Source organism: Tachyglossus aculeatus, chromosome 1 (genome assembly GCF_015852505.1).
Source record: "Tachyglossus aculeatus isolate mTacAcu1 chromosome 1, mTacAcu1.pri, whole genome shotgun sequence".
In the NCBI taxonomy this organism is placed as follows: domain Eukaryota; kingdom Metazoa; phylum Chordata; class Mammalia; order Monotremata; family Tachyglossidae; genus Tachyglossus; species Tachyglossus aculeatus.
In genome coordinates, this window is record NC_052066.1 from 137,772,661 (window position 1) to 137,786,215 (window position 13,555).

The following is a 13,555-nucleotide window of genomic DNA, read 5'->3' on the forward strand; positions in this document are numbered from 1 at the left end:
CCGGTGCTCTTATTTCAGACAGTAGATCGATTCATGTAATTCTGCAGCTGCTGTCATGGATTTACTCTCTCCAAGACAGAAAGCGGGCATTTCTCTGCACTCTGGGACTCGAGGAGCAGCGCATGCTGGAGATCATCATCATCAATCGTATTTATTGAGCGCTTACTATGTGCAGAGCACTGTACTAAGCGCTTGGGAAGTACAAATTGGCAACATATAGAGACAGTCCCTACCCAACAGTGGGCTCACAGTCTAGAGATACATAGGACAGCGAAGAATACTTTGCCTATGATGATAATGAATAATAATTGTGGTATGTGTTGAGTGCTTATTTTTGGGTAAGCCCTGGGATGGATACATATACACATATCATGTATATATGTATATATGTTTGCACATATTTATTACTCTATTTATTTATTTTACTTGTACATATCTATTCTATTTATTTTATTTTGTTAGTATGTTTGGTTTTGTTCTCTGTCTCCCCCTTTTAGACTGTGAGCCCACTGTTGGGTAGGGACCGTCTCTATATGTTGCCAACTTGTACTTCCCAAGCGCTTAGTACAGTGCTCTGCACACAGTAAGCGCTCAATAAATACGATTGATGATGATGATGATATATACACCTGTATATATCACCTGTATATATGTTTATACGTATTTATTACTGTTTATTTATTTATTTTACTTGTACATATCTATTCTATTTATTTTATTTTGTTAGTATGTTTGGTTTTGTTCTCTGTCTCCCCCTTCTAGACTGTGCGCCCACCGTTGGGTAGGGACTGTCTCCATATGTTGCCAACTTGTACTTCCCAAGCGCTTAGTACAGTGCTCTGCACACAGTAAGCTCTCAGTAAATACGACTGATTGATTGATTGATACAAGGTAATCACGTTGTATCTTCATCAGTCTCATCAGGGTCACAAGTCTCTGTAAGTAAGGGAGAACAGGTCCTGAATCCCCATTTTACAGATGAGTAAACTGAGGCACAGGTGAATGACTTACCCAAGGTCACACAGCGGGCAAGTGGCAGAGCCAGGAACGGAATCTAGATCCTCTGAGTCCTAAGTCTGAGCTCTTTCCCACTAGGCCTTGCTGAGTCATTCATTCATTCATTCAATCGTATTTATTGAGCGCTTACTGTGTGCAAAGCACTGTACTAAGCGCTTGGGAAGTACAAGTTGGCAACACATAGTCCTCATCTGCCAAGACATTCGGAGTTGTTGCCGTACAACTTAGACTGCAAGGCCCATGTGGGACAGAGACTCTGTCCAATTTCATCATCATCATCAATCGTATTTATTGAGCGCTTACTATGTGCAGAGCACTGTACTAAGTGCTTGGGAAGTACAAATTGGCAACATATAGAGACAGTCCCTACCCAACAGTGGTCATCCTACAGCTAGCCCAGCGCTTATCACAGTGCCTGGCGCACAGAGAGCCCTTAACAATTACCGCAGTTATTTTGATCACTGTTCAGCCAGAGGAACCACAGCAAAAAGCTCGTTTACAACAGATGGCAAAGCACCACTTAAACCCCACTTCTTCCACCTCATCAACTTCCATCCCTTCTTTAACCTCCCCAGATGATGAATTTAGGAGCAGTGATGTGAGGCTTGCCACTCTTCTGCCCCTCAAATTTTGGGGGGGCAGCTACAGGCCAAGAATCCAGCTATGCCTGCCTGGATGGGTAACGAGTACAGTGCTCTGCACACAGTAAGCGCTCAATAAATACGATTGATGATGAGTACCTAGGTGAAAGAGTGGAATTCTTAAGAAATTGTCAAAGCACCCTTTAAGAGGCATTACCGCCATCAGCAAGAATGGAAATCCCTTGTAAGCAGCCAATCGATCGTATTTATTGAGTGCTTACTGTGTGCAGAGCAATGTACCAGGCGCTTGTGATGACGATGATGATGGCATTTATTAAGCGCTTACTATGTGCAAAGCACTGTTCTAAGTGCAGGGGAGGTTACAAGGTGAGCCCACTGTTGGGTAGGGCCTGTCTCTATATGTTGCCAACTTGTACTTCCCAAGCGCTTAGTACAGTGCTCTGCACACAGTAAGCGCTCAATAAATACGATTGATGATGATGATGATGAAGGTGATCGGGTTGTCCCACGGGGGGCTCACAGTCTTCATCCCCATTTTACAGATGAGGCAACTGAGGCCCAGAGAAGTTAAGTGACCTGCCCAGTGTCACACAGCTAACAATTGGCAGAGCCGGGATTTGAACCCATCACCTCTGACTCCAAAGCCCGGGCTCTTTCCACTGAGCCACGCTGCTGCTCACAGCAAGCTTACAGGAAACCTGTCTACCAACTCTATTGCATGGTACTTTCCCAAGCGCTTAATACAGTGCTCTGCACCCAATAGCTATAATTCTATTTGTTCTGACAATTCTGCCACCTGTCTACATATTTTGTTTTGTTGTCCGTCTCCTCCTTCGGGACTGTGAGCCCGCTGTTGGGTAGGGACCGTCTCTATATGTTGCCAACTTGTACTACCCAAGTGCTCTGCACACAGTAAGTGCTCAATAAATCCGACTGAATGAATGAATGAATTCGACAAAGACCATCGACTGATTGATTGACTAGATGATCACCATGGCACGCTATCTAAATGGAACTTACAGAAAAGTTTATTGCTGAAGAATAACGAAAAGCAGTTTATTATTCATTTAGAAATCATCATCAATCGTATTTATTGAGGGCTTACTGTGTGCAGAGCACTGTACTAAGCGCTTGGGAAGTACAAATTGGCAACATATAGAGACAGTCCCTACCCAACAGTGGGCTCACAGTCTAAAAGGGGGAGACAGAGAACAAAACCAAACATACTAACAAAATAAAATAAATAGAATAGATATGTACAAGTAAAATAAATAGAGTAATAAACATGTACAAACATATATACATATATACAGGCGCTGTGGGGAAGGGAAGGAGGTAAGATGGGGGGATGGAGAGGGGGATGAAGGGGAGAGGAAGGAAGGGGCTCAGTCTGGGAAGGCCTCCTGGAGGAGGTGAGCTCTCAGCAGGGCCTTGAAGGGAGGAAGAGAGCTAGCTTGGCGGAGGGGCAGAGGGAGGGCATTCCAGGCCCGGGGGATGACGTGGGCCGGGGGTCGATGGCGGGACAGGTGAGAGCAAGGTACGGTGAGGAGATCAGTGGTGGAGGAGCGGAGGGTGCGGGCTGGGCTAGAGAAGGGAGGTGAGGTAGGAGGGGGCGAGGGGATGGACAGCCTTGAAGCCCAGGGGGAGGAGTTTCTGCCTGATGCGCAGATTGATTGGGAGCCACTGGAGATTTTTGAGGAGGGGAGTAAGATGCCCAGAGTGTTTCTGGACAAAGATAATCCGGGCAGCAGCATGAAGTATGGATTGAAGTGGGGAGAGACACGAGGATGGGAGATCAGAGAGAAGGCTGATGCAGTAGTCCAGACGGGATAGGATGAGAAATGGGGTTGTTCTGAAAGTTACCTGGCAGCAGCTTGTGGTACAGATGAAATACTGGGACAGTAATGGTCTTGCTGGAAGATTCCGCTCCCGAGGAAGAGCTTCCCACTTTATCCGCCATGGCTCTCCCTCTTCTGGATGGGGGGCGAGGTGGGGTGGACGACACTGCGCGTTTCGACTGAGATTTCAACCCTAGGAGAGGAATCGCACCTTCACTAACCCTGGCCTCAGCGCCATCGCAAATGATACTTACATCCAGCGCAGTAGTGTTCTTCATGCCCAACCCATTTCCTCTAAGCTGAGTGAGTCCCCCCACATAATAATAATAATAATGGTATTTGTTAAGCGCTTACTACGTGCCAAGCACTGTTCTAAGCGCTGGGGCAGATACAAGGTGACCAGGTTGTCCCATGTGGGCCTGGCAGTCTTAATCCCCATTTTATAGCTGAGGTAACTGAGGTACAGAGAAGTTAAGTGGCTTACCCAAGGTCACACAGCAGATGGGGGTGGAGTCAGGATTAGAACCCACAACCTTCTGATTCCCAAGCCCATTCTCCATCCATTACGCCATGTTGCTTCTCTAACACCTCTATGAGCGTCTCATTCATTCATTCATTCACTCAATCGTATTTATTGAGTGCTTACTGTGCGCAGAGCACTGTACTGGGCGCTTGGGAAGTGCAAGTCCAATAGCTCTATTTAGAGAAGCAGCGTGGCTCAGTGGAAAGAGCACTGGGCTTGGGAGGCAGAGGTCGTGGGTTCAAATCCCGGCTCCGCCGCTTGTCAGCTGTGTGACTTTGAGCAAGTCACTTAACTTCTCTGTGTCTCAGTTCCCTCATCTGTAAAATGGGGATAAAGATTGTGAGCCCCACAAGGGACAACCTGATCACCCTGTATGCTCCCCAGCGCTTAGAACAGTATTTTGCACACAGTAAGCGCTTAACAAATACCAAAATTATTATTTAGTCCCAGTAGGCCCACTGGAGGCATCCCCTCCCTCCGCGCCTCACCTGTCACAGCTAACCATTCCCAATAGCCCCAGAGGCTGAAAGGCGACTTTTCTCTGACACTGTTTCCCCATCGCTTTCTGTTCTTTGCCCCTGCCTGGCCAAATGATAGACTGCCTGTCCTCTCCTTTAAAATGATACGTGGGATCCTCCCGTGCTTTCCTAAAACCTGTAAATTCCGCTTCACGGGACTGGGTGGGGTCAAGCTGTCAGACTAGAATATTTAGGGTCGGTGCATGCATGTCCATCGACAATGGTACATTATTTTAAGTTTACGATGATGATGATGGCATCTGTTAAGCGCTTACTATGTGCAAAGCACTGTTTTAAGCGCTGGGGGGGATACAAGGTGATCAGGTTGCCCCACGTGGGGCTCACGGTCGTCATCCCCATTTTACAGATGAGGGAACTGAGGCTCAGAGAAGTTAAGTGACTTGCCCAAGGTCACACGGCAGACGTGTGGCGGAGCCAGGATTAAAAACCATGACCTCTGACTCCCAAGTCTGTGCTCTTTCCTCTGTGCCACACTGCTTGTGTCCACTAAAAGGGTAACTTTTTAAAAACAGTTCTAGTTTGGGCATGATCACATCCTTTGGAGACAATAATAATAATAACAATTATGGTATTTGTTAAACGCTGGGGCGGATATAAGCACAGCCCCTGTCTCATATGGGGCTCACAGCCTTTATCCCCATTTTACAGGTGAGGTAACTGAGGTAGAGAGAAGTGAAGCGAGGTGTCCAAGGCCAAACAGAAGACAAGCGGCTGAGCCGGGATTAGAATGCATGACCTTCTCACTCCCAGCTGCGCTGCTCCATCTGCTACACCAAAGGCTCTGTCCTGTCTTTTGCAATATCAAACTAATGTGCTATGCTGGGTGGAAACTTGTTTAGCGATTTTGGGGATACACAAAACTCTTTGTGGGGCAGAAACGTGTCTACCAACTCTGTTACATTGTACTCGCCCAAGGGCTTAGTACAGTGCTCTGCGCACAGAAAGTGCTCAGTAAACACCATCGACTGATTGACGAAACAAAGAAAATAATGGCAGGGATAAGAAATACAAACACATACCAGAGGCCACAACAACACTGTAATTGTCTTGAAATCCATTTTCTGCTTTAACTTTCTCCTTCTCTTCATGGTTCTTCTTTTCCTTGTCATCTTTTTGCTCATTAATTAACTTAGCTGTGATGCTTGGGGTGTCTGTAGAAGAAAACAAATTTACAATATTTTACTTGTAACCAACTCTAGATACTGGAGTATTTCGACGGAATGTCCAGAAGCTGGTATCATGGGGACAATGTAATTAGGGATGGAAAATTAGTTTTGGTCCGCTAGAGTGGAAAAGAAAATTAAACCATCCGAGGAAGTTTCAATCTCCTATGCCCAGAAATGTCACTTGATAGATGAGTCACTAAATGCAGAGGAACTGCGTACCCCTAAACCAAGATAAAGAGATAGGTCAAGGGGCAGAAAACTACTTTATAAGTCAGAGTTTAGTTCAGAATTTGCCACTCGTTCTCTTTGTGTAGCTGGGGTATTCTTCCCACCTCAGTGTTTCGGTCTGGCCATCATTTGAGTAGAGCCATTCTTTCTAAGCCTCACTGAGGAAACAAAGCTTGTTGGGAGAGGGGGCCAGTAGAAATTAAAGACAACATTATTGCTACTTTATCCATAACAAAACCCTGAAGGGAACACTAAAAATCATCAAAATGACAGACTGAGCTCTCGTGAGCGCTCGCTGAAATGATCTTTTCCCCTGCTCTAAAACTGAGAGAACACTCTTCTTCCAAAAACCTCGGTGAGAGTTATCAATGATCATTTCTATTTCCCCCTCGCAGCTTCGAGGGTGCAGCATGTCCTGTGATTGTGGCAAAAAGAGCTGCCTTTCTTTCCTCTTTTCACATTCTCCATCTTCAGCCACGCGCTCGTGAACTGGAAGTTCTGTAGGACTGCATGGTAATGACAGAAGGAGAAATAAACAGAGCTCAGAATTGTTCAGCTGCTGCCTGAAGCTCTTGTCGCATGGCTTCGGGGCATGGGAAGCAGACACCTGAACCACAGGAAGAGATCCTTAAGGCTGCACAGAGAGCAAATTCATTCATTCATTCGTATTTATTGAGCGCTTACTGTGTGCAGAGCACTGTAGTAAGCGCTTGGGAAGTACAAGTTGGCAACATATAGAGACGGTCCGTACCCAACAGTGGGCTCACAGTCTAGAAGGGGGAGACAGACATCAAAACATAGTAACAAAATAAAATAAATAGAATAAATATCTACAAATGAAATAGAGTAATGAATGCGTACAAACATATATACATATATACAGGTGCTGTGGGGAGGGGAAGGAGGTAAGGCGGAGGGGATGGGGAGGAAGGGGAGAGGAAAGAGGGCGCTCAGTGTGGGAAGGCCTCCTGGAGGAGGTGAGCTCTCAGTAGGGCTTTGAAGGGAGGAAGAGAGCTAGCTTGGCAGATGGGGAGGGAGGGCATTCCAGGCCAGGGGGAGGACATGGGCCGGGGGTCGACGGGCGGGACAGGCGAGAGCAAGGCACGGTGAGGAGATTGGCGGCAGAGGAGCGGAGGGTGCGGGCTGGGCTGGAGAAGGACAGAAGGGAGGTTAGGCAGGAGGAGGCGAGGTGATGGACAGCCTTGAAGCCCAGGGTGAGGAGTTTTTGCCTGAGCATGTCCCTTTATCCAGAACAAAACCCTGAAAGGAACACTAAAAATCATCAAAATGACAGATTGAGCAGATTGAGCAAATCCAGGAGAAGGCAACGGACACTTGCATCGCTGGCCCTGTAAGCTCACTGTGGATAGGGAATGTGTCTGTTGTACTGTTGGTGCTTAGTACAGTGCTCTGCACACGGTAGGCAGTCAATAAATACTACTGAATGAATTGTACTTTCCCAACTGCATAGTACAGTGCTAAACACACAGTAAGGGCTCAATAAACACGACTGACTGAGTGACTCTGAGCTCCTCTTTGCCCAATTGTGGCTAGGGTGGAGAAAAGGAGCTACTCTCAGGGCCTAGGTGCCTGGAGGCACGTAATCACCTCATATGTCCCTCTGTGAGGGAAATAGAGACTGTCACCTCACTAATGAGCATCCCACCTCTATTAGTTCACTAAGTGTGTTGCTTTCTCGATGAGGAAATAGATTAGGTGGAAAACTCCTCCAGATTCCTCAGGATGTGAGGGACAGGCGGGGGACTTGAAGCCAAAACATCCTCTTCCTTACCACGGTGTGCAGATGTATTGTTACTAATCCACTGCTATACTGTGCTCTCCCAAGCGCTTAGTACAGTGCTCTGCATGCAGTAAGGGCCCAGTAAAGATGACTGATTGATTGCCTAGTGGCAAAATTCCAAAAAGGACCCTGAGGTCCTCTTTGCCCAAGTATGGCTAAGGTGGAGAAACAGAGCTACTCTCAGGCCCTAGCTGCCTGGAGGCACGTAATCACCTCTTCACGGCAATAATAATAATAATAATAATAATGGCATTTATTAAGTGCTTACTATGTGCAAAGCACTGTTCTAAGTGCTGGGGAGGTTACAAGGTGATCAGGTTGTCCCATGTGGGGCATACAGTCTTAATCCCTCCCAACATCCGCCCAGCTAGCTCTCTTCCTCCCTTCAAGGCCCTGCTGAGAGCTCACCTCCTCCAGGAGGCCTTCCCAGACTGAGCCCCCTCCTTCCTCTCCCCCTCGTCCCCCTTTCCATCTCCCCCGTCTTACCTCCTTCCCTTCCCCACAGCACCTATATATATATGTATATATGTTTGTACATATTACTCTATTTATTTTACTTGTACATATCTATTCTATTTATTTTATTTTGTTAATATGTTTGGTTTTGTTCTCTCTCTCCCCCTTCTAGACTGTGAGCCCACTGTTCGGTAGGGACTGTCTCTATATGTTGCCAACCTGTACTTCCCAAGCGCTTAGTACAGTGCTCTGCACACAGTAAGCGCTCAATAAATACGATTGATTGATTGATTAATCCCCATTTTACAGATGAGATAACTGAGGCCCAGAGAAGTTAAGCGACTTGCCCAAAGTCACACAGCTGACAAGTGGCGGAGCCGGGATTTGAACCCATGACCTCTGCCTCCCAAGCCCGGGCTCTTTCCACTGAGCCACGCTGCTTTACTGTCCCTCTGTGAGGGAAACAGAGACTGTCACCTGATTAATGAACATCCCACCTCAGTTAGGGACGCACATTGTTCGCTCGGTGAGAAAATGAAAGTGGAGGATCTGAACCCGGAACATCTTCTTCCTTAACACCTTAGACTGTGAGCCCACTGTTGGGTAGGGACTGTCTCTATATGTTGCCAATTTGTACTTCCCAAGCGCTTAGTACAGTGCTCTGCACATAGTAAGCGCTCAATAAATACGATTGATTGATTGATTACCACGGTGTGCAGATGTATTGTTATTAAGCAACTGTCATATTGTACTCTCCCAAGCGCTCAGTACAGTGCTCTGCATACAATAAATGCTCAATAAATACCACCGATCGACTGAAACTGCCCAGAACGTATGACCAATTTAGTTGGCTTTGCCACCCTTATTCTAGAGATTTTTACAACTCCAAGTACAGAAAGGTCAAGCAACTGGTCAAGGGAAAGCGCTTAGTACGGTGCTCTGCACACAGTAAGCGCTCAATAAATACGATTGATGATGATGATGAAACAGGGCCAGGAGTGGCCTCTGTGGGTGTGGGGCCTGGGGCAAGTGATGACAGACCCAAGAAGAGTTCTCCAGGAAATAGCCAGTCTCCAACAATGGGTTTGTGAAGGAGGGATTGAGAGCGAAGGAGATCGAGACGAGGTGGGTGCCAGGAGGCGAGGGTGTGCTGGATGCCACAGGGGAAGAGGTAAAGTAAGGAAATGTGAACTTCAAAGACTGTACTGGCCGCCCTCTCTCCTTCAGTCCCCTTCCCTGGGGCCCGACTCCACTCTTCCTCCTTGGATGATTGATTTTTCAAGTCTTTGCACTAGCAGGTGTCAGTGCTTCCTCACTGTAAGCTGGATGCGGGCAGGGAATATCACTGTTTATTGTCGTGTTGTACTTCCCAAGAGCTTAGTACAGTGCTCTGCACACAGTAAGTGCTCAATAAATACGACTGAATGAATGAAGAACCTGGTGCTTCCAGACTCCTGCCAGATTCCCGGGTTCGCTCCCAGGAAGGCCCTCCTCCAGTCTCACAGGTAGCATCGGTGCCTGTGTGGTGTCGGGGGTTAATAATAATAATAATAATAATGATGGTATTTATGAAGCGCTTACTATGTGCCAAAGCACTGTTCTAAGCGCTGGGGAGGTGACAAGGTGATCAGGTTGTCCCCCGGGGGGCTCACAGTTTTAATCCCCATTTGACAGATGAGGGAACTGAGGCCCAGAGAATTGAAGTGACTTGCCCAAAGTCACACAGCTGACGGCAGGCAGAGCCGGGATTTGAACCCATGACCTCTGACTCCAAAGCCCGGGCTCTTTCCACTGAGCCCCGCTGCTTCTCTGAAGGACAGACTGGAGTAGAGGCAGAGAACAGCAAGGCTCTCAAGTCAGAGGAAGGGGAAAAAAAAGAGTCTTTGCCACCTACTTCTCCCAACATTACAGCAGTTCCACCCAGTGACAGGAGTAATAGTAATAATAATATTAATAATAATGATAATAATAATGATAATAATAATAATGATCCTACTACTAGTAATAATAACGTTGGCATTTGTTAAGTGCTTGCTATGTGTCAAGCACTATTCTAAAAGCTGGGGTAGATAACCAGCTAATCACGTTGGACACCGTCCCTGTCCCATATAGGATTCACAGTCTTAATCTCTTCTTTACAGTTGAGGTATCTGAGGCACAGAGAAGTTAAGTGACTTGCCCAAGGTCACACAGCAAACAAGTGGTGGAGCCAAGATGAGAATCCAGGTCCTTCTGACTCCCAAGCCTGTAGTCTATCCACCAAGCCACGCTGATTCCCAAAGTCTCCGTATTTCCCTTCTGATTGGGAATACAAACGGTATTTATTCAACACTTACTATATGCAAGGCACTGTACTAAGCGCTTGGGAGAGTACAATACAACCAAATTAGCAGATACGCTCCCTGTCCACAACAGGTTTACAGGCTACAGGGGGAAACAGACATTAATATGAATAGTTTTCATTTTTTCTACAGTTTTCATTCCGCTCTCAAGCCTCCTCCCCTTCCAACAGTTCTGAGCACTGTTTTCATCATCATCATCATCATCACCAATCGTATTTATTGAGCGCTTACTGTGTGCAGAGCACTGTACTAAGCGCTTGGGAAGTACAAATTGGCAACACATAGAGACAGTCCCTACCCAACAGTGGGCTCACAGTCTAAAAGTGGGAGACAGAGAACAAAACCAAACATACCAACAAAATAAAATAAATAGGATAGATATGTACAAGTAAAATAAATAAATAGCCTAAATAAATTTTCAGCCTAGCACCGATTGCTAGAGGAGAGGGTTCCTGTAGTAGACCGAAATAGGAAATCTTGAATCCAATTCCAAGTCCTGAAGTGGGATTTTGAAAGTCCACATCACTGTCCTGCCCCTGCCCTTCCCGCCCACCGCCCCCGGGGCTCTCATCATTCATTCATTCATTCAATCGCATTTATTGAGCGCTTACTGCGTGCAAAGCACTGTACTAAGCGCTTGGGAAGTACAAATTGGCAACTCTTAGGGTCGGTCCCTACCCAACAACGGGCTCACAGTCTAGAAGACAGCTCTCACGTCCCGGCTGCCGATCCTCCCGTCAGGGCGGCGAGGAAACCACTCTTGCTTGCCACCGTCCATGCCGCTGGAGGCCCTCGACGGTGCGGGATGTTTGTGGAAGATGATCGCGAGGACGTAAATCAAATCACTTCATTTATGGACAGCGAGGAGCTGATTACCCAAATGAAGACTCAGACAGATAAATGCGAAGAGGAAAAGAAGGGGGCGGGGAGAAAAGATTTGCAGGGACTAAACAAAATCCAGTAGGTGCTCATCTGGGTTAGCCAGGTCCAAACTAAATTCAGGTTGGAATTGGACTTTTAACCCTAATTAGTTGAGGTAATTGACTTTCTATTCTCACTACTTCTATCTCCTGCAAGGATGGTGGTATGACAGATGTTCGATGCATATCTCCATGACTGCAATGGATAGCGCTCGTGTACTCTAGATAAGTGAGGTGGTTCCAGTATTGTTGCTATGGCAACTAGCAAAGGAACCGGGCCGCTTTTCTGTTATTGACTCGGTCTTAATGTTCTGCATCTAGACCCTTATATGAGCAATTTTGTAAACGTTATCTTGGAAGTTTTGATTTTTCATCTCACAACAGCCTTTCACAATTGGTTTCCCGGGTTTGAACTAGAAGCAGAAGAATGGTAGCTTTTCTCGCTAAAAAGGGAGAAAAATAACTCCTCGTGAAGCAATTTTTTTTCACTAGCAGATTTCTGAATACCAAAGGACAGTATTCATTCATTCAATCATTCAATCGTATTTACTGAGCGCTTACTGTGTGCAGAGCACTGTACTAAACGCTTGGGAAGTACAAGTTGGCAACATATAGAGACGGTCCCTACCCAACAACGGGCTCACAGTCTAGAAGGGGGAGACAGAGAACAAAACAAAACATGTGGACAGGTGTCAAGTCATCATTCAGTCATAGTTACTGAGCACTTACTGTGTACAAGGCACTGTACTAAGTGCTTGGGAGAGTACTATATAACAACAGACACAGTCCCTGCTCACACAGAGGGGGAGACAGACATTAACATAAATAAGTAAATTATAGATATGTACGTATGTGCTATGGGGATTGGAGGGAGAATGATAACAATAACTTTGGTATTTGTTAAGTGCTGACTATATGCCAAGCATTGTTCTAAGTGCTGGGTAGATACAAGGTAAGCAAGTTGCCCCACGGGGGCTCACAGTCTTAATCCCCATTTTCCAGATGAGGTAACTGAGGCACAGAGAAGTTAAGTGACTTGTCCAAAGTCACACAGCTGATAAATGGTGGAGCCAGGATTAGAACCCAAGACCTCTGACCCCCAATAATAATAATGATGATGGTACTTGTTAAGCGCTTACTATGTGCAAAGCACTGTTCTAAGCACTTGGAGGTTACAAGGTGATCAGGTTGCCCCATGGGGGGGGCTCACAGTTTTAATCCCCATTTTACATATGAGGTAGCTGAGGCCCAGAGAAGTTAAGTGACTTGTCCAAAGTCACACAGCTGACAGTAGCTGGAGCTGGGATTTGAACCCATGACCTCCAACTCCAAAGCCCACGCTCTTTCCACTGAGCCACGCTGTGCTTGGATGACTGAAGGGAGCAAGTCAGGGTGATGCAGAAGGGGAGGGGAGGGGGCTTAGTCAGGGAAGGCTTCTTGGAGATGTGCCTTCAATAAGGTTTTGAAGTGGGGAGAGTCCTGGGTGGGGCAGGGACTGTGCCTGGTCTGATTACTCTGAATCTATCCCATCATCATCATCATCATCAATCCTATTTATTGAGCGCTGTGTGCAGAGCACTGTACTAAGCGCTTGGGAAGTACAAGTTGGCAACATATAGAGACAATCCCAGGACTTAGCTCAGTACTAGACACACAGTAACGGCTTAATAAACGCCACCATTATTAGTGTTGGCTGTGCAATGAGCATCTCATTTTCACTGGCTTAGTGCAACATCTCAATAATACTACGAAAGGAAGCGGAGGCTTTGAAATCCCAAACTGAAATTAGTGATGAGTTCGAATTGCCCCGTGGTACGTGCACCTTCCTGTACGTTGCGGGTCGAGGGTGAACCATTTCATTTGTGCTCAGCTTTGCATCTGGACTGCTGTCTTTCTCAATCTGCCAAGGCGGCTGGAGACTCACAGACTATTTCTAACTCCTCCCAGTTTCTTCTGTCCTCCTCCCATTGCTTTCATCATCAATTGTATTTATTGAGCGCTTACTATGTGCAGAGCACTGTATTAAGCGCTTGGGAAGTACAAATTGGCAACATATAGAGACGGTCCCTACCCAACAGTGGGCTCACAGTCTAAAAGACTGCTTTCCTTCCTCTCCACTGCTT

The 13,555-nt window shown here is 46.5% G+C and overlaps 1 protein-coding gene across 1 annotated transcript in view; it reads right to left on the reverse strand.

The window, feature by feature from the left end:
* The window catches only part of BIRC6 (baculoviral IAP repeat containing 6), a 367,036-nt gene that overhangs the window by 144,830 nt on the left and 208,651 nt on the right, over positions 1–13,555 (reverse strand). The window contains 2 exon segments of the mRNA XM_038745922.1: positions 3,483–3,650; positions 5,539–5,670. Of these exon segments, the coding sequence (XP_038601850.1) occupies positions 3,483–3,650; positions 5,539–5,670 (300 nt within the window).